Source organism: Centropristis striata, chromosome 13, assembly GCF_030273125.1.
Source record: "Centropristis striata isolate RG_2023a ecotype Rhode Island chromosome 13, C.striata_1.0, whole genome shotgun sequence".
In the NCBI taxonomy this organism is placed as follows: Eukaryota; Metazoa; Chordata; class Actinopteri; order Perciformes; family Serranidae; genus Centropristis; species Centropristis striata.
The window spans coordinates 12,158,746-12,178,038 of NC_081529.1; the positions used below are offsets into that span (position 1 = coordinate 12,158,746).

Genomic DNA, 19,293 nt, shown 5'->3' on the forward strand with positions numbered 1-19,293 from the left:
ATGGCTGCCATCACCGCAATCTTGATGAAGTGGCTCCTACTAAAAATCGAAACCTATAATGATAGAGAGTATGTGGAAAAAATGTGGTGCTTTTGTCCGGCGTGTCCCCTTTATTTGGCTAAGCCGCCTGACTAAGTCACACACCTCAGTACAAGGATTTTGCCAGAAAGAGTAACCTGCTACAAGTAACCCTAGTAGAATTTTTAAAATGTATGATTTTTTTCTCTGTCTAAATGTGTTTTGTTTTTATTGTTGCAGGTCATACAATATTGAAAATTATTTTTTCTTTTTAAGGAGCAACAGAAGAATACAAGCCAAAGAGGAGGCCGTAGCCTGTGAATGGGAATATCAAGACCTAATAAAATGTTATACAAAGTTAATGTTCTTTTCTATTAAACTGTAATAAAGCTTTTGTCACTTTAACATGTCTCTAAATTATATATTTTTGGTGCTGAAAACGTGAAACAGCAGCTGTAGGGTAGGCAAAGCATTCCTCGCCAGTAACCACCGGCGGCCATTTTTAAAAATGGCCGCTTTTAAATGACCATTTTTAAAAATGGCCGCCACAGCCATCAGAATTTTTTTTGCGATGGCCCAATATCCAGATTCATTAAACATGTATTCAGCAATGAGTGTACCAAATTTGATGCTTTTATCACAAAATGAACGATTGTTCAGCTAATCCGCCCCACTACACAGGGGATGCACATTTTTGGGGGGTGCTAACCACACGTTTAGCCCCGTTGCTCATTCCATGAATGCACGATCCTTACAAGCTGTACCTCGTTGTAAAGGTGACTAATCAGGCTTTCCAACAATATACAATTCATCACCAGTTGGTATTATTAAAAGGGCAGTTTTTATTCATCATTGATTTATTCGTATAACAAATGCCTGCCACGGCCACTAGGGGGCGCTTTTGAGGTGGCCCAATATCCAGATTTGTTTGAAATATACTCACCAACACATCTACCAAATTTCATGCTTTTATCACAAAGTGAACGATTGTTGTACAATATTGAGCTAATCCGCCCCACTAGTAACATAAACCAGATGTAATGGATTTAACAGGGGTGTTTTTAATAAGAAATAAAATAGCAGTAAGATATATGTACAAACAACGGACCCTTCAGGCTAAAGGTTTAACAAAATAAAATAACAAAAACCAGGGTCAGTTTATATTGGACCCTTGTTGTTTACCTTATACAGTTTATCACGGGATCTCGTGGTCTCCCGTACGTTCAGGATTATCGCGTGTTCTTGTTATCTCGCGTGTATACGGCTGGCTCGCTACGCTGCCGTTACGCGCCCGGTGGGTACTGACACCGGGCAGAGGACGGAGCAAACCCGCGGCAGAGCCGTTCCGCGCCCGGTGGAAATCCCCAGTAAGGTTGACGTGTGGGAGAGCGCACGCACTGACCGTATCGCCGACTACCACCGGGAAAGTCTCATGCCACACCCTCTCAATTGTCCGCTCACTCTGCGTGTCTCCACAACAAGTTAGCCCCCAGAGCGATTTAGAGACTCTGGAGGTGACATATGGTTTTCGCCGTCGCTAACTGTGCACAGAAAATGATCATAAAAAAAGCAGCATGGCTAATTATTATGCACAGTGTCTCCGCTGATCATAAACATAGTGATTGTGAATTAACGGTACGCGGTAACTGTGCCCAGAGTGTCCGGTGCTTGTTGTAAACAAACAGAGATCGCTAAGTGAACACATCCTGCAGCAGCAGCACTATACACACTGTACTGCTACAGAGGTAACTGTAGCTAACTGCCGCTAACGGCGGCTCTTCTTAACAAGCCGGCCTCAGGCTCGTTAGCGGCTCGTTAAGAAGAGTAAGAAGGAGTCGCTGGATTTGTCTCCAGTCACTTTCTTGAAAAATAGTAATGACTTGGGTCTAAAGCACGCTCGCCGATGAGTCTTCTTCTTCTTCTTCTTCTTCTTCTCCGGCAGGCTATACGATATCCACCGTAATGCTGCCCTCCCCGGTCATATCCAGATCTAACTAACTAAGGGTTTTTGTTTTTTTAAAACATGTTTAAAAAAAAAAGAAAAGAAAAAAAATCCCGAGCTGGATTTCCGGCACCGTGCCGGAGGTCTTCAAGCCCTGAGAACATGAAGTGTTTTTCATTAATTGCTGTGGATATACATCTTGTATTGTTTGTTTAAGTGTCTTGTGTTAAAAAAAATTACATTTTTTCTCATTGTTATGAATTATTTGACACATCATCAAAACACATAGAAACACAAAATAGAGAGAAGATTCTGCTGTTTACTTCTGTGCTCGAAGAGACACAGTGACTGAAGACAGTAGAGCAGCTGCACAAAAACCTCTTAAAGAGGTAAAGGAGGTAACATAAACCAGATGTAATGGATTTAACAGAGGTGTTTTTAATAATAAAATAAAATAGCAGTAAGATATATGTACAAACAAAGGACCCTTCAGGCTAAAGGTTTAACAAAATAAAATAACAACAAAAACCAGGGTCAGTTTAAATGTTACACAGAAACTCAAGAACAACCACAACCAATCAGTATACAATACAACGAAGCCGAGCACAGACAAAGGTTTGGGCGACGGTTCACATCAGATCCAGCCGCACCTTGACTGAAGCTCCAGCCAGCATTTTGAAAGTTGTGGACGACTAATTGCCAAATCTGATTGGCTCCCGTGGTCGCCAGAAGCTCCAATCCTCCTTCACCAGCAGCCTGAGGGGAGGGAGCAAACACAGACACGCACACATGCGCACAGACACACGCACAACCACAAATACGGCTGGGGCCGTAGCAGTTGGCTAGAATTCATTATTGCATTTTGGTGAGGCAGTTGATCAAGGTGGAATGAGTTGCAGTGATGCTGGATTGGGTGGATATTTAGAGTTGGACATCATCAGCATAGACGTTGGTGATGATCATGATGATGGATGAAGTTACAGAAGGAGAGCATATTGACAATGAACATGAGAGGACCAAGCATGGGTCCCTGGGGGATGCCTTGGGACTGATCAACCACAGTAAAGATGCACTTGTTAAATCAGTACAGGTGATGTTGAGAGAGGATTTAAGCTTCAAGTGAGAAGTGGCTGCCATTTAGCACTTCTAATTGAAACATATCAGACAAACCTAAGTTGTGCCATCTTAAATGAATATATCATTAAAAATCCATTTATCCATTGATGGTTGGATGCTGACAATGGGTGAGAGGCTGTAAAGCTTGCAAATCAATTAATTACAAAAACTCAATGTCAAGACATGTATCCTCCCTGTGAGGAGGAGTAAATGCATGACTCAGATTTTTTTTAACTTTACATATCTGACTGCAGAGAGGAGGACAGAGGACAGTGGACACACAGTTTAACATGATGGACTATTACTGCCCTACTAAGGCAAAAGACCTTAACTCACCAGAGTGTGAAACTGAGAAAAATGACTTTAAAGTTAATTTAATGTCCTGGCTATTGAGCTATAGGTATAATATTGTAATTTTCACACTTTGTAGTGTATACCTGTCTTAATCTATGTGCAAAAAAATGTTACGCTCAAATTTGACCTTTGACCTTTTTTCGGAAGTTACTGTATTCTGCCTTAGCATTGCTTACAAAATGACAGTCAGTCATACTAAGGCAAAAGACCTTAACTTTTATAGCACAATGTTATGATGATGATAAGTTTCACTTAAAATTCACGCAACATTGACCCTATTAGACTGACCAAGAGAAAATGGCTTTACTTTGTCAACATGATAGATCAGTAAAAAAAAATCTTCTGTATTTTGTACTACTAGTGCCACACAGGCGGTCACGTGATTGACTCACACACTCTCTGACAGACCTCAGTATTAAGAATGAGTGTTTTGATGTTTAAATATATGTAAAGCAGGTACTTCTGTTTGGATATGAAGCACTAATTTGGACCAATTGACTTGTTTAATTGGATAACCAAGGCCTAGAACAGCAAAGCTATTTCAGCATCATTCCATTGTAGCATCTTGATGTTGAAAGCCTGTCTGCCAGGCATTAATATTTCTTGGGATTTCACTTGCAGTATTTGCATTATTATCAGTACATGTGACCAAATCTGATCCCTAGGCTTCTATGTAAGTATTAGGATGCCTAATATGTAAAGTAATTACCTAATCCTCTTTCTTGAAGCTAAGTGGTATTTATAGCACTTCATTCTCTTACACATGGTGGTGTTCATTTCCACCCAAATCATATTCTCCTCATCGATCTACAGTAAAGAAACTGTCTGTTTTGCGCGACCAGTCTTATAATTTCTCCACTTACTAACACATCTAGCTAATGCGAGCTAGATAGAATTGACAGCTAAGCTTGAACAACCTGGGAGTGCAGTGGCTGCACGTTTTTGAAACTCTTGGTGGATTAAATGGATTTGTTTTCTTGTCGGTGGTTTGGCATGGATTTTAACCAGGGTTCGACAAAAGGTAGGCTGCTAATTACTACATTTCTGCTGCTGCTGGTGTGTGTGTGTGTGTGTGATAGCCTAAATTGCGCCTCCAACCAACCCGCATCGCTCTCAGTGAGCGGAATGTCATTGGCAGGCGAGAGCTAGCCTGAGAAGCACATTTTAGTTCATTGTACATTTAGCCTTGTATTGCGGGCTGTAAAATAATATATATCCTCAGACATGCTTTAATGCACTGCTTGTTACTGGATAGGGCTACGTGGACTGCAAAATGTTTGTGTCTAGTTGGTGAAGTAGGTTAGCCTAGGCTACGAAAGTTTGCATCGCTAGCTAAAAGCTAGTTGTCAATAATCTTAACAAAAGTAAGCACTGCAAATACACTTGATTGGAGTTAATGTGTGTCTGAGGTGATTTAAATGCACATACATAGACGTAATAACACAGTATCTCCAGCGCTGCAATCAGTAACTCTGATTTAATGGTCAGGCAGAATAAGGCAGAGTGCCGTAACTGCACCGTAACTTATTGGAATGTTCAGGAGCAGCGTGAAAAGAAGGCATAGAGCGGTATCTGAAGTTGCGGGCTTCTACCACAGTTTCCTCTTGGCTTTTTTAAGTTACGGCAAAAATATAATCACATTTCTCCCATAAAACAACTTAATTGACATTTGATGTTTGTCTACATGATAAAACTAATGTTTATTAGCCTAAAAATGACAATAACTAATTTTTGCCAAAAATCGAAGTTACGGCCTTTTGACTTAGTGCGGCAGTATAGGACAGCACTGCTGCTTCTAACTGTCTGCTGGGCAGGTGAAAAATATCTACAAAACTCATGGTCGAAGAAATCTTATAACTAAACTCAGAGGAAGCCAGACAGGCCCCTGGAAAATGATTGGATTGCCTATGTATGCACATGTCGTAGTCCAAACTACTACTCCCAGTAAGTCTAGGGTCGATTCATCATCTCCAGAGATGACTCAAGTAGTAAACTCTATCTGCAGATGAACAGTCTGAAGACCGAGGACACAGCAGTGTATTACTGTACCTGAAGACAAAGAATGAGAAACAGTAATAGCAGCGTCGTACAAAAACTACTTCCTGATCATTCAGTTTTCACAGTATATCTTGTCTTACATTTGTATTATTCATGACCAAAATTCCACTTAATGGGATCCACTAAAGACAAACTAATTTAAAATGTATTGCTTTCTTTTATCAACTACTTCTCTGCATGAAGGTACACTCAAATGTACACAGAGAGAGAGACAGAAACACTCTGATCGTAAATACAAAAACATCTCAGGCATGGAATGTATCAATGAACACAAAGACACTCCGTTTAATAAATTTTTGTCTTGGTAATAAATATTTTATTTTCAGTTAGCTTTCTAACACAGTCCAATAAGTAATCCGATTTGGTTCTTTTATCTGTCTTACTGTTTGTGGCCTAAAGAAGTAGGTGTGACTGATCATATTTGTGTGTCTGAAATTATCATGACAGATGATACACAGTCCCAAATAAAGTTGGAATAATTGTGTTTCCACATACAATCTTCTGTTATTTGTTGATTCATTTTCATTCTGATATGTTTGGAAGAGATTCATTAAAACAACCTCTGGTTTTAACTTTGTTGGCTCTTGGATGGCCTGGATCAGACAGGCTCCTGGAAAAGGACTGGAGTGGGTTGGTGCTATTACTAATGGTGGTGGTAGCATCTACTACTCTCAGTCAGAGGCCGGTGACAATACATACAAAAACTGACACTACAAGGAGGACTCAACTAGTTATTTTCACACATACCAACAGGTGGCAGTAGAAGACAAGAAGTCAAATAATTAGTATGACAGTGTCTCTAAACACAAACAAACACTGTGAGAGCCACAGCTGATTCTGTGGTTTGTTACTTCCTGTTTTGCCAATTTGAAAGACAGCTCATGATGTTCCCATTAAATTGTAACAGTCCTGAAAAAGATATTTTGACCTTTATGCATGATATGTTAATGCATAAGTGAAATAAAAACATGATTAAAACATTGATTATAAAGATTTTAAGGTACCTGAATTACTTGGAAAGCATTAATGAAATCATCACAATTACCATAATAGTAATACAAAATTATCTAAGTCAAATGTTTTCTAGAGATGTGGTGTTTGTCTCTGAGGAGGAGTCAATGCAAATCTGTGACGTCTTCCATCTCTACATATGTGTTGCAGAGTGAAGGACAGACACTAAATCACTGACATACACACTGCAGACTGGACAGAGACAACTGGCTTTCACAATGATCACACCTGATTATTTGCTTGTTTTTCTCATCCTGTCAATTAACTGGGCAGGTAAGAACAATAACTGTTTTTCTGCCAAAAACAACATGTCTGCATTACAGTAACTAATGATGTGTTTAAATGTCTGCAGGTACTGAGGGTCAAACACTGACTGAGTCTGAACCAGTGGTTAAAACACCTGGAGAGTCCCACAGACTGACCTGCACATATTCTGGCTTCAGTAGTGATATAGATGCTGCTTGGATCAGACAGGCTGCTGGAAAAGGACTGGAGTGGATCTCCTTCATCTTCAGTGATAGCAGCGGCCTGTACTACTCTCAGTCAGTCAGAGGGCGGTTTACCATCTCCAGAGACAACAGCAGAAAGCAGGTGTATCTGCAGATGAACAGTCTGAAGACTGAAGATTCTGCTGTTTATTATTGTGCTCGAGAGCCACAGTGACTGGAGTTGGTTGAGCAGCTGTACAAAAACCTACAGTCCTCATTCTTACTGGGCTGATAGAAGATGAAGTGTTTTTCATTAATTGCTGTCGATATAAATCTTGTATTAATGTTTGTTTAAGTGTCTTGTGTTAAAAAAAAATCATTTTTTCTCATTGTTATGAATTATTTGACACATCATGAAAACACATAGAAACACAAAATAAAGATTCCTCAATCCTCATTCATAAAAGGGCCAGAACAGCAATTTAAATGTTAAACCGAAACTACTAGAACTTCTTTACATTTCTAATTTCGCATCAAGACACAGTCCATACATACATTAATACACAGGACAAGATGATACTATCCATTGTGCCACAGTCCTAGGGAGTGGACACACCCCTGTCCACACCACTACTGCAAGTACCATGCGGCCCTCACCAACGAATAAGGCTGTGACGAGCCTCACTCACACCGTACAAGCACGCTCAGTGTCGTTGGTCCCACATGGCATTCTTAGCTAAAACATCAGAACCAAGCGGCCCTCCCCAACGGCTAAGGCTGTGTCGAGCCTCACTGGCGCCGATAATATGCGCTCAGTGCCGTTGGTTCCGCATGATTTCTCACGGAATTCTTAGCTAAAAGTGACAAGTTAGCAAAAACATCAGAAGCCCAGCCCTAACTATAGGCTTTGTCGAAGAGGAAAGTTTTAAGTTTACTCTTGAATAAAGAGAGGGTGTCTGCCTCCCGTACTGAGACTGGGAGATGATTCCACAGGAGAGGAGCTTGATAACTGAAGGCTTTGGCTCCCAATCTACTTTTAAGGACTTTCGGAACCACAAGTAACCTAGAATTTTGGGTAGCGTAGTGCTCTAGAAGGGTAATATGGCATTATGAGGTCTTTAAGATATGATGGTGCCTGACCATTTAGAGCTTTGTAAGTAAGAAGAAGGATTTTAAACTCAATTCTGGATTTTACAGGGAGCCAGTGCAGCGAAGTAGCCTGGCTAACACCAGACCAAATCTCATTGGAGATTAGGTCTGGACACCTTCAATGCATTTCTCCGTAGAGGAGGTGTGGTTTACGATCCTCCGGAGCCGTTTATTGGACGCTTAGAATGTCTATCAAAGCGTCTGTAGGTAGCTCTTAGCCAATCAGATCAGTTATACCAGATGACGTAGTAGAGCAACAGAGATGGATGTTTGTTGTGTGTGTGTGTCTGTGAGAGAGTGTTGCTGCTGCTTTGCTTCTCCAGTTCTCGCTTTCTGCAGGATTATTTATTTTCACGCTTTATTCCCCCTCATGTCATTCAGCCACACACATCCACTGATTTTATGGGCAATAAACAAGCTGCTGCGGGTCTCTGGGGGCTCCGCTGTCCCCCGATTCGGAGCGAGATCACCGGCGGTGACCGGCGGTCTCACCGGCTCGGCGCAACGAGCCGCAGAAACCGCCCGTGCGGCGCTAATAGCCCCGCTACCGGTGATCTCGCTACGAGCCGGGGGACAGCGGAGCTGCCGAGAGACCTTTCGCCTTTCAACTTTCGCTCTAAACTATTTAAAACACCATCTACAGCTAAAGAGAGTTTCGCGTCCGCAGCAGCCATGTTGGATCCGGAAAGCTTCCAAGTGCCGAGTAGTACGCGTCATCGTCTCACCGTCCCTCCCCGCTCTGTGATTGGATCCCTAAAACAGGGCTAAGATAATCGCCTCGTTTCCAGACTGCCTGGAGGTTCGAAATCAAATTCGAGCGCGCAAGGCAGTCTGGGTATACCCAGGCTAGCAGCGAAGCTAGAACAGGAGAAATATGATCTCTTTTCTTGGTTCTTTTCAATACACGAGCCGCAGCATTCTGGACTAACTGAAGAGTTTTAAGGGATTTATTGGAGCAGCCTGACAGTAAGGAATTACAGTAATCTAACCTTGAAGTAATAAATGCATGAACTAATTTTTCAGCATCATTTTGGGAAAGGATGTGTCTAATTTTTGTAATATTACGTAGGTGAAAAAATGCAGTCCTGGAAGTTTGTTTTATATGGGAGTTAAATGACAGATCCTGATCAAAGATAACTCCAAGATACCTTACGGTGATATTGGAGGCCAGGGTAATGCCATCGATGGTGTGTCTCCATTCCACTGTTCTCTTGGCTATGAACCCCCTCTGTTCCAAGATCAGGAGGAGGAGATTGCCGTTCCATCGGTCGAGGCCCATATGCTCCGCTGCCGGGCTACTTGGAAGCGTGCCCGTGCTGCGCTGCTCCGAGCTTCATCAAGGACTCAGGCCCCAGCGAACCGCCTTGTGCTGGCTCTTAGCTACATCCCAGGTCAGAAGTTGTCAATCCCTGTGCTGTCCGTCTGAAGCTCCCAGCTTCTTTTCCTAGGATTCACTCTACATTTCATGTGTCTCTGCTGAAGCCATCATCATCATCATCTCTTCAGACTTTTGAAAGTTAATTATTTCAAACAAAACTGATACATCCTGTGCTTCTCAAAGGACTGTTACCTTTAACTAAATCTAACCAATTAATTCTTGATTCTTTGGTTTTCACCAGCTGAAAATATTTGTATCAGAGAGAACAAATTACAAAAATGTATTTGGTGTTTGGAGCATGATCACTCCTGTGTTTTCATCTGTTGCTTCTTACAAGTAAGTAACAATAATTTTAATACTCCTCCAACTACGACTAATAATATTTATTATAATGCTCGACAGCAACGCTGTACAAGAACTGAACAAGTCAAAAACCTTTCCTTGTCTCATGAAGCCACCAGAGGAGGAGCCCTCAGAACACTAATGATTTCAACACCAGCTCACTCACACATCATCACTGTATATTTTCCAACAATTGAAACTGAACAACACTTAAATTGTTAAATATAATATGTTTCTTAGTGATATATTTACCAAGAGCTGATCAACATTTTCCCGTTATTGTTTTTTTAAATTTTTTTTAAAATATTATCTTTATTGGTTTTCATAACAAGCCAAGGGCTGGATCATCATATTGTGCCAATACATTATCAGATAGAAACCATTCAGCTCTCCCCTCCCCACCATAAACATTTACATGTTCCTCTCTCCCTCTCTCAACCTGACTATCTCAAGGGGAAAGAACATTTAAACAATGTTATTAATCAATTTAATTCATGATCAGTAGCAATATCACATTGCATCTATGTTGCATTGGACGAAAACATGTAGAATACATAAACATGTTCAAATGTTACAAAATGACTGACAGTAAAACAAAGATAGTGATGACATCAGCTAAAATATTAAAATGAAATAAGGATCAGATACGGTAAGAAAATTATTTTAAAGAATAACTCTAAATATAATCAGTTAGGTAAAAATCAGAAAGGAGGAGTCAATGCAAAACTCAGATGTCTTCCACCTCTACTTATCTGACTGCACAGAGGAGGACAGAGGACAGTGGACACACAGTTTAACATGATGGACTATAGGACAGGACTGCTGCTTCTAACTGTCTGCTGGGCAGGTGGAGACTTTTCTGAATTTTACACGGACCATATTTTTGTCACCAGTTTATTGAATTGAATGTTTTCTTGTATCCTCTTGACTGACAGGTGTTGATGGTCAGACTCTGACTGAATCTGAACCAGCAGTTAAAAGTCCTGGAGGATCTCACAGATTGACCTGTACAACCTCTGGATTCACATTCAGCAGCTACCCTATGAACTGGGTCAGACAGGCTCCTGGAAAAGGACTGGAGTGGATCGCCTTGATCTACTATGATAGCAGTAAACAATTCTACTCTCAGTCAGTCAGAGGGCGGTTTACCATCTCCAGAGACAACAGCAGACAGCAGCTGTATCTGCAGATGAACAGTCTGAAGACAGAAGATTCTGCTGTTTATTATTGTGCTCGAGACTCACAGTGACTGGAGTTGGTTGAGCAACTGTACAAAAACCTACAGTCCTCATTCTTACTGGCTGTTTGAGGAAAACAATGTCATATTTTATTGTATTTATATGATAGACTGCATTTCATTATTCATATTATCTTTTTTTAAGTTGCCTTAAATGATATGTTTTACTTTACACATTTTTTTAAACTAATAAATGACTTTCTCTGCATTACACACATTACTAACTATGTTTCCTGAGAAATACTAATAAATTAATAACCATTTCTGTCTTTGTTCCTCCTCACTGGGCGACTAATCAAAAGATTGTTGTGTTTTAACAGCAGAGAAATATCTTAAAATGAGAGAATATTGAGAGTTTGATGCAAACTGTTTCTGAATATGAAGAAAATGTAGCTGCATCTATTCATGGACAGGAATAAGTTTGCCATAATAGAAATCAGATCATGTTCTACTTGACTTGACTTGGACAATAAAAACCTTCAGTATAACCCACACTGCCTGATATCTGACATAGACTTGTTTTTATTTGGGACACAGATGAAAGGAGCCTGTCTGATCCAGTGCATGCCGTAGCTGCTGAATGTGAATCCAGAGGTTGTACAGGTCAATCTGAGAAGGCAGCTCAGGTCCCCAGAAGGCAGCTCAGGTCCTGGTCCAGGGACTGGTCATCTCAAGCCTGGACTACTGCAACTCCCTCAAGGCAGGTCTGCCTGCCAAAGCCATCCGACCTCTACAACTCATCCAGAATGCAGCTGCTCGATTGGTCTTCAATCCTCCCAAATTTTCACACACAACACCCCTCCTCCGCTCCCTCCACTTGCTACCAGTGGCTGCGCGGATACGCTTCAAGACTCTAGCTCTGGCGTACTCTGCTGCTAACGGTTCAGGTCCTACTTACATCCAGGACCTTGTCAAACTCTACACTCCTGCCAGTCCTCTCCGCTCTGCATCAGCCAAACAGCTGGCGACTCCCACCCTGCGTGGGTCAACTCGCCTCAAAACCACCTCCAGACTTTTCTCTGTCTTGGCTCCCAAATGGTGGAACGAGCTCCCCACCGACATCAGGACCTCAGACAGCCTGTACATCTTCCGCCGCAGGCTTGAGACCTATCTCTTCCAACAATACCTCGGTTAAGTCATGGTCACCAAACAGATATATATATTTAAAAAAAAAAAAAAAAAAAAAAAAAAAGTTCTTATTCTTTTCTCTTCTTTTCTTCTTTAACATATAGCACTCCTTAGCAATGACAGTTAGCTCTCAAAGTTATGTACTTACTTGATTCCTATGGTCTATGTCTAGTACCTTCAGGTTGAATGCACTTATTGTAAGTCGCTTTGGACAAAAGCGTCTGCTAAATGACATGTAATGTAATGTAATGTAAAAGTGAAATATGCTGATTATTATAAAAAAATAACTTCTACATGTCTGAACTACCATAGTTGTCACTAAGCTAAAGGATTTAGTTTTCTGCAGTTTGTCACTTGTTTCAGTTCCTGATCAGCTGTTTGCTGCTCGATGCTTTTCTCTGTATGTCTGTCTGTAAACACTGAAACTATTAAAAGTCTTTTATTCAAACCTGCAACCAGCAACATCAGACTTAAAGTGTTTATAATATTGACATGATCCTGGCTGCAGCAGATATCTCTTTTTGTAGCAGTAAGCAAGCAAAAAATAAACAATAAATGAATCAATTGCATAAAACCTTAATATATATGTGTGGTGACTCATTGTGTTTAACTAATTCATCATATGTTTGATTGCATGCAAACTCAGTGAGCTTCCTTGTTCCTCAGCTATAAAAACATCCCATCAGGCTGTCAGTGGAGTTCACAGCACGTCACTTTCGACATAAACCATGTTCTCTGTAGCTCTGCTGCTGCTGTTGGCAGCTGGATGTGAGTCTCTCTGCATTTGGTAAAGTCATCACTTCTTCTTTTGCAGTTGAACTTTATCATTTGTTACAAACATTTTCTTTTTCCAACAGGTGTAAAGTGTGAAACGCTGACTCAGCCAGCCTCTGTGACTGTGCAGCCAGGTCAACGTCTGACCATCACCTGTCAGGTCTCTTATTCTGTTAGCAGCTACTTCACACATTGGATCAGACAGCCTGCAGGGAAAGGACTGGAGTGGATGGGTAGTGACACCAATGTCAAAGATTCACTGAAGAACAAGTTCAGTATTGATGAAGACTCTTCCAGCAACACAGTGACTCTAAATGGACAGAATGTGCAGCCTGAAGACACTGCTGTGTATTACTGTGCCAGAGAGCCACAGTGACACAAAGCATCAGTAGAGCTGAACAAAAACCCCTCAGTGCCTGAACACTTGTAACATGAAGCCACCAGAGGAGGAGCCCTCAGACCACTAATGACTTCAACACCAGCTCACTGTTACAGTAAACAGGAAGTCTAAGAACAAAGGTTCTTCATCTCATTTTACAGCAACATTTTATATCAGTTAAAAAATCTGAAATTATTATCATTGAAACTTTGAACTTTCTCACTACAGTAGAAATTAACCCTTGAAAGTCAGCTTCTTTTCCATGACATTTTTACTTCGAGAAAATCTGAATCATTACTGCTTTCATGGCCGAATCAAAAGTCTTTAGCCAACTTCATTATGATCAAAGTCAAACCTAACAATCTAAACTGTCAGAGATTCAAGTTCCACCTTCTTTTTGTTTGAGATGAAGAACAACACCTGGAAGTTTCATCTCCATTTAGCATTATTTGAATATACTTTAGTCAGCTGATTTAGTGTCAACAGTATGTAAATCTGCCTCCTTGTGTTGCCTCATAAAGAAGTGAAGTGAAGTGTGTGTGTGTGTGTGTCAGTGAGAGGAGAGAAGAGCTCACATCAGTTCAGCTTCAACATCAACCATGTTCTCTGTAGCTCTGATACTGCTGCTGGCAGCTGGATCCTGTGAGCAGCTTTCAGTGGATTCACACTAATAAACACATTAGAAACACTGAATATTCACATGAATGATGGAGATCATGTTGATTTGTGTTTCCACAGGTGTGAACAGTATTGATCTCATCCAGCCAGACTCAATGGTTGTGCAGCCTGGACAGTCTTTGGCCATCAGCTGTCAGGTCTCTGGTTATTCTCTGACTGATGACAGCTATGCAACAGGTTGGATCAGACAGTGTGAAGGAAAACCCATGGACTTGATCTCCCATCAGTGGGGTGGAGGTGGCTTAGATTAAAATAATGCTCTGAAGAACAAGTTCCTTTACCACACACAAACTTCTTCAAGCTCAGTGACATTAACAGGAAAGAATCTGCAGTTGAGGACACACACAGCAAAATCTGTAAAGCCGTTTTTTCAGTGTTAATAATTTTGAGTTGGTGAGTGTTGATTTTATGTGCACTTATGTGATGTCATAAAACAACAAGGGTGTCAAATATTTAACACTATTAAAGAGTTAAAATATTAACACTTTTCAACGTGTAATCTTAACTCAGAATCCGTCAGAACTATATAAACTCAGAAAAAGTATTAAATTTAACACTCCCAATTTTGCTGTGTCCGTGTAGCTCCACAGTGATACAAACCACCAACAGACCTGCAAAAATACTCAGCAACCATGTGACTCAACCACAAAAACAAGTTCTAAATGTGAACATTATCAAAATAAACACTCTTTACTCAGTATGAAAGAGACTTAAAATAACTTTTTTCCCCACAATGCAAAATGTACATGACACATTTTTTTTAAATGAATCTGTTGTTTATATGGAGAAAAGATGAGGAACCACTTTTCCTGTTTTAATGGGGAGCAAATACATCTGATAACTTCACTATAACCTAAACAGCAGCTCTGTCTCCTCACAAATACATAATGAGAGGTAAATCTCACTCTTGTAATTGGGCCAATGTGGAAAATAAAGCTCTAATCAGCTTCACCGTGAGTTAAAGATTGTGATTGTAGATCGTTGTAGTTTAAATATTTTCCATCAGTTCAGAAATGAGTTTCCAGGACTTTGATATTTGAGTTTTCTCTGCTGTTGTAGAGATACTCTACTTATAGAAATGTGTCACATGTTCCTTTTGAAACCTGCAGAGGGAGGTCTATGCAAACTCTTCCTCTCTTATAAACACACCATCAGAAACTGAGAGCGTTTCTATATTTCTGAAACACTCAGGTCAGAAAGCTCTGAACTACAGTGTTCATCACAGAATGGACAATGCAATTATCTGGAGTTTATTATTTGCAGTTGCTATTCATGGTGAGAAAATCAATGGTGCTTTTTAAATGTCCGACCTGTGATATACAAGTTTGATGGATAATGATCAAAATGTTTCTACTTCCAGGAGTTTGGAGTGAGATCAAACTGGAGCAGTCTCCCTCTGAGGGGAAGAGACCTGGAGAGACAGTGAAGATGTCATGCATCATATCTGGTTATAGCATGACGAGCGGCTTTTTTAGCTGGATACGACAGAGGTCAGGGAAAGCTCTGGAGTGGATTGGTGAGATGAACTCAGGTTCCAGCTCGACAAGCTACAGCAGCTCCTTTCAAAGCCGTTTCATCATGACTGAAGATGTTCCCAGCAGCACTCAGTACCTCGAGGTCAAGAGCCTGACAGCAGAAGATTCTGCTGTTTACTTCTGTGCTCGAAGAGACACAGTGACTGAAGACAGTAGAGCAGCTGCACAAAAACCTCCACAGACAGCAAACAGCTGATCAGCAACAGTGATCTCAATGATATCTGAGTTTTCTCACCATAATCCAGTTAACATCATCTGTGGATTGTATACACTTTATATTAATGTGTTGTTTGAATTGTCTTTATGATGTTACATTAGTCAGCCACAAAAAAAAAGCATCAACACACTGCAAATTATTTGGTTCTTACCAACAGACAAAAAAAAACTTACATTAAGAAGTGTTAATTTATTTTGTTTTAAGAGTTAAGTCAAGTCAAGTCAAGTCAAACTTTATTTATAGAGCACATTTAAAACAACTGTGGTTGACCAAAGTGCTGTACAGATATCACAGTTGCAGGAAATACGGTAAAAACTAAAATACATAAACACAGTGCAACAATAGAATAAAATAAATTAAAAATATAATAAAGTAAATAAAAAATTTAAATAAAATTTTGTTTTTGCAAGATGTCCACTTAAACTTGATTAAAAGCCAGGGAGAAAAAGTGTGTTTTTAAGGAGGATTTAAAAACTTCAAAAGATCCTGCAGATCGGATGTGCCAGGGCAGATTATTCCAGAGCCTTGGGGCCGCTGCCACAAAGGCACGGTCACCTTTGGTTTTTAGTCTGGTTTTAGGGGCGGCCAGTAGCAGCTGAATGGAGGATCTCAGTGTACTGGCAGGGGCGTGGATTTTAAGGAGCTCGGTCAAATATTGAGGGGCTAGGCCATTAAGAGCTTTAAAAACAAACAATAACATTTTAAAATCTATTCTAAAAGCAACCGGGAGCCAGTGTAGCGAAGCAAGGACAGGTGTAATGTGGTCACGTTTGCGTGTGCCAGTAAGGAGACGGGCAGCTGCATTCTGAACCAGCTGCAGGCGGTGCAACAGTGAGTGGTCCAGGCCAACATACAATGAATTACAGTAATCCAGTCTGGTATTGATAAAAGCATGGATTACTGTCTCCAGATCTCTACGTGGCAGATACCCTTTTACTTTTGTTAAAATCCTTAAATGATAAAAACTGTTTTTTATGACCAAGCTAACCTGATGATCGAGTTTCAGCCTGTCATCTAATATTACCCCAAGATTTTTCACTGAAGAGCGAATGTTGGTCGTAAACGGGCCCAGAAAGCCAGCTGGAAAGTCTGCTGGACCACAACCGAACATTGTAATTTCTGTCTTGCTTTCGTTCAGGTTAAGAAAGTTTGATGTCATCCAGGATTTTACATCATTTAGACAGTGAAGCAATGACTGTACGGGGTTGTTGGGTGTTAAAGGCAGATAAATCTGGACATCATCAGCATAAAAATGAAAAGAAAGATTGTACTTTTAAAAAATTGACCCTAGTGGTAACATATACAGCAGGAACAGAATTGGTCCAAGAATGGAGCCTTGTGGGACTCCAGAAGTGAGAGGGGCTGAGGATGAGGTGAATTCACCTAGCTGCACAGAAAAGCTCCGATTAGTTAAATAGGACTGGAACCATGAGAGAGCAGATCCTGTTATGCCCACACACTGCTCTAGTCGAGCTAAAAGGATCCCATGGTCCACAGTATCAAAAGCAGCTGTTAAATCAAGGAGCACTAACATAGCAGGGTTTCCTGAGTCAACAGTCATCAGCAGATCATTATAAACTCTCAGCAGTGCTGTCTTAGTACTATGTGAAGGTTTAAAGCCAGACTGAAACTTTTCGTATATATCATTGGCCACTAAGAATGATTGGATCTGAATAAAAACCACTTTCTCTAAGATTTTGGATAAAAATAGCAGTTTGGAAATAGGCCTGAAGTTGGACAGCACAGAGGGATCCAGATTTTTCTTTTTGATCAGAGGCTGCACAAGAGCATGTTTGAGGGCAGCTGGAACGCAACCAGTGCTGAGACAGGAATTCACAAATAGAAGTAAGACAGAGCCCTCCGTAGTGAATACCTATTTAAAAAGACGAGAGGGGATGCTGTCTAAGAGACAGTTTGTGGGTCGGAGATGCTGAACCACACTGGCCAGTGAGGGGAGGGACACAGGTTCAAAGTGATCAAAAACAGCATTTAGAGGAGGAACAGTCAGATCAGAGCTGGGGCCTACAGAAGAGAAGGCAGGTGGCCTAAGAGCAGAGATTTTAGCAATAAAAAATTTGAGAAAACTCTCACAAAGGGTGAGCGATGGTACAACTGGAGAGTTAACACAAGGATTTACAAGAGAGTTAAAAATGTTAAAAAGGACTTGGGGCTTGTGCCTATTACAAGAGACAATATTGGAAAAATATTCCATTTTCGCAGCTTTAACAGCACTCTGGTAGAGGGACAGGCTTTCACGAAGAGCTTCTTTAGAGACATGGAGCTTATCTTTTTTCCACTTTCTCTCAGCATGAGCGCCTGAGAGCGCAGGTGGAGTCGTTAAACCACGGTTCAGAAAGAGCTTTTGTGCGCTTTGTTCTAAAAGGTGCAACAGAGTCAAGGATATCCGCACATGCAGAATTAAAATTGCTTAAAAGAGCTTCAGTGTTAAAAGCATTATAATCATCCAGAGTGCTAAGTATAACACCAGAAGCAACAGCATCATTATACATGGATGAAAACTGTGATGCAGTTCGAGTGTTAATTGTGCGCAAACGGCACGTAGGAACACAGGTTTTTTCCCTCGAACAAGGGATTGAAACAGTAAAAAGCACAGGCAGATGGTCAGAGATACACGCTGATTCACAAATTTCATTAATGCACACAGATAGATCATATGACAAAACTAATTCTAAGATGTGCCCTTTATCATGATTTTTTATTTTAACACATTGAACAAGATTAAAAGACTCAATGAGGTTTAAGAAATCAGTGACCAGAGATCTTGATCCACAGCAGACATGAATATTAAAATCTCCAGAAATGAGAAAATGATCGTATTTCACAGTGGCAACTGGAGTTAATTTCTTTCTTTCTTTTTTAGTGTTCAACATGCTTATTTCTAGAATTAATCCTAATCCAAGAAATCTTGTCTGGTGAAATTATCTGTCCATGCAGCAAGATCATTTCCCTCAGATGTAGTGTGTTTATCTTTTTTTATCTCGTTTTTAGACACCCCTTTTTTTGTAGTGCAGTTATTCATGACAAACAAGGGACAAGGAAATGGTTTAAATATTTAATAACACTAGAACCGACAACAGGTGAAATTGACCTGTGGCTATTTTTCAACTGTACGTTACATTGTTTCATTAAAGTATTTTATCCTCCCAGTCTTTGACTTTTCCTAAAAGTGCATTATGTAGCACTCCTGATTGTTAAATTATCAAGATAAAGCAGGATTTAAAAAAAAAACGGCCATCAGCAGGTAGAATATGGAAAACATAGCAACAAACCAAGTCATTATCACACTGAGTTTTTTTAATTTTTGTATTATTATTAAAATTGAATATTATGATAGAAACAGCTTCTGTCTTCTAATGTATGTAACAGAGCTTCATCATAAATCATAGGCTAACCTTTGCTGTGGACAAGAGAAACAGATTCATGAATACTTCTCAATGCTTTCAGTGAAGAAGAGTCAGGTGGTGGGGAGGCCTCACAACTGAAGAAATTACTAAATATAATATATAAGCATATATTGGACATGAATCA

General features: G+C 40.3%; 1 pseudogene and 1 gene segment (V, D, J or C); one reads left to right on the forward strand and one right to left on the reverse strand.

Annotated features, from left to right (window-relative positions):
• Positions 1-7,821: 7,821 nt before the first annotated feature.
• Positions 7,822-9,355, reverse strand: LOC131983044 (uncharacterized; annotated as a pseudogene).
• Positions 9,356-12,889: 3,534 nt separating this feature from the next.
• Positions 12,890-13,296, forward strand: LOC131982878 (Ig heavy chain V region XIG14-like; the record flags this gene model as incomplete). The annotated part of the segment is given in 2 exon segments: positions 12,890-12,929; positions 13,019-13,296. Coding segments are annotated over 2 exon segments (318 nt in total), but the record flags the coding sequence as incomplete, so codon positions are not given.
• Between the last annotated feature and the right edge of the window lie 5,997 nt (positions 13,297-19,293).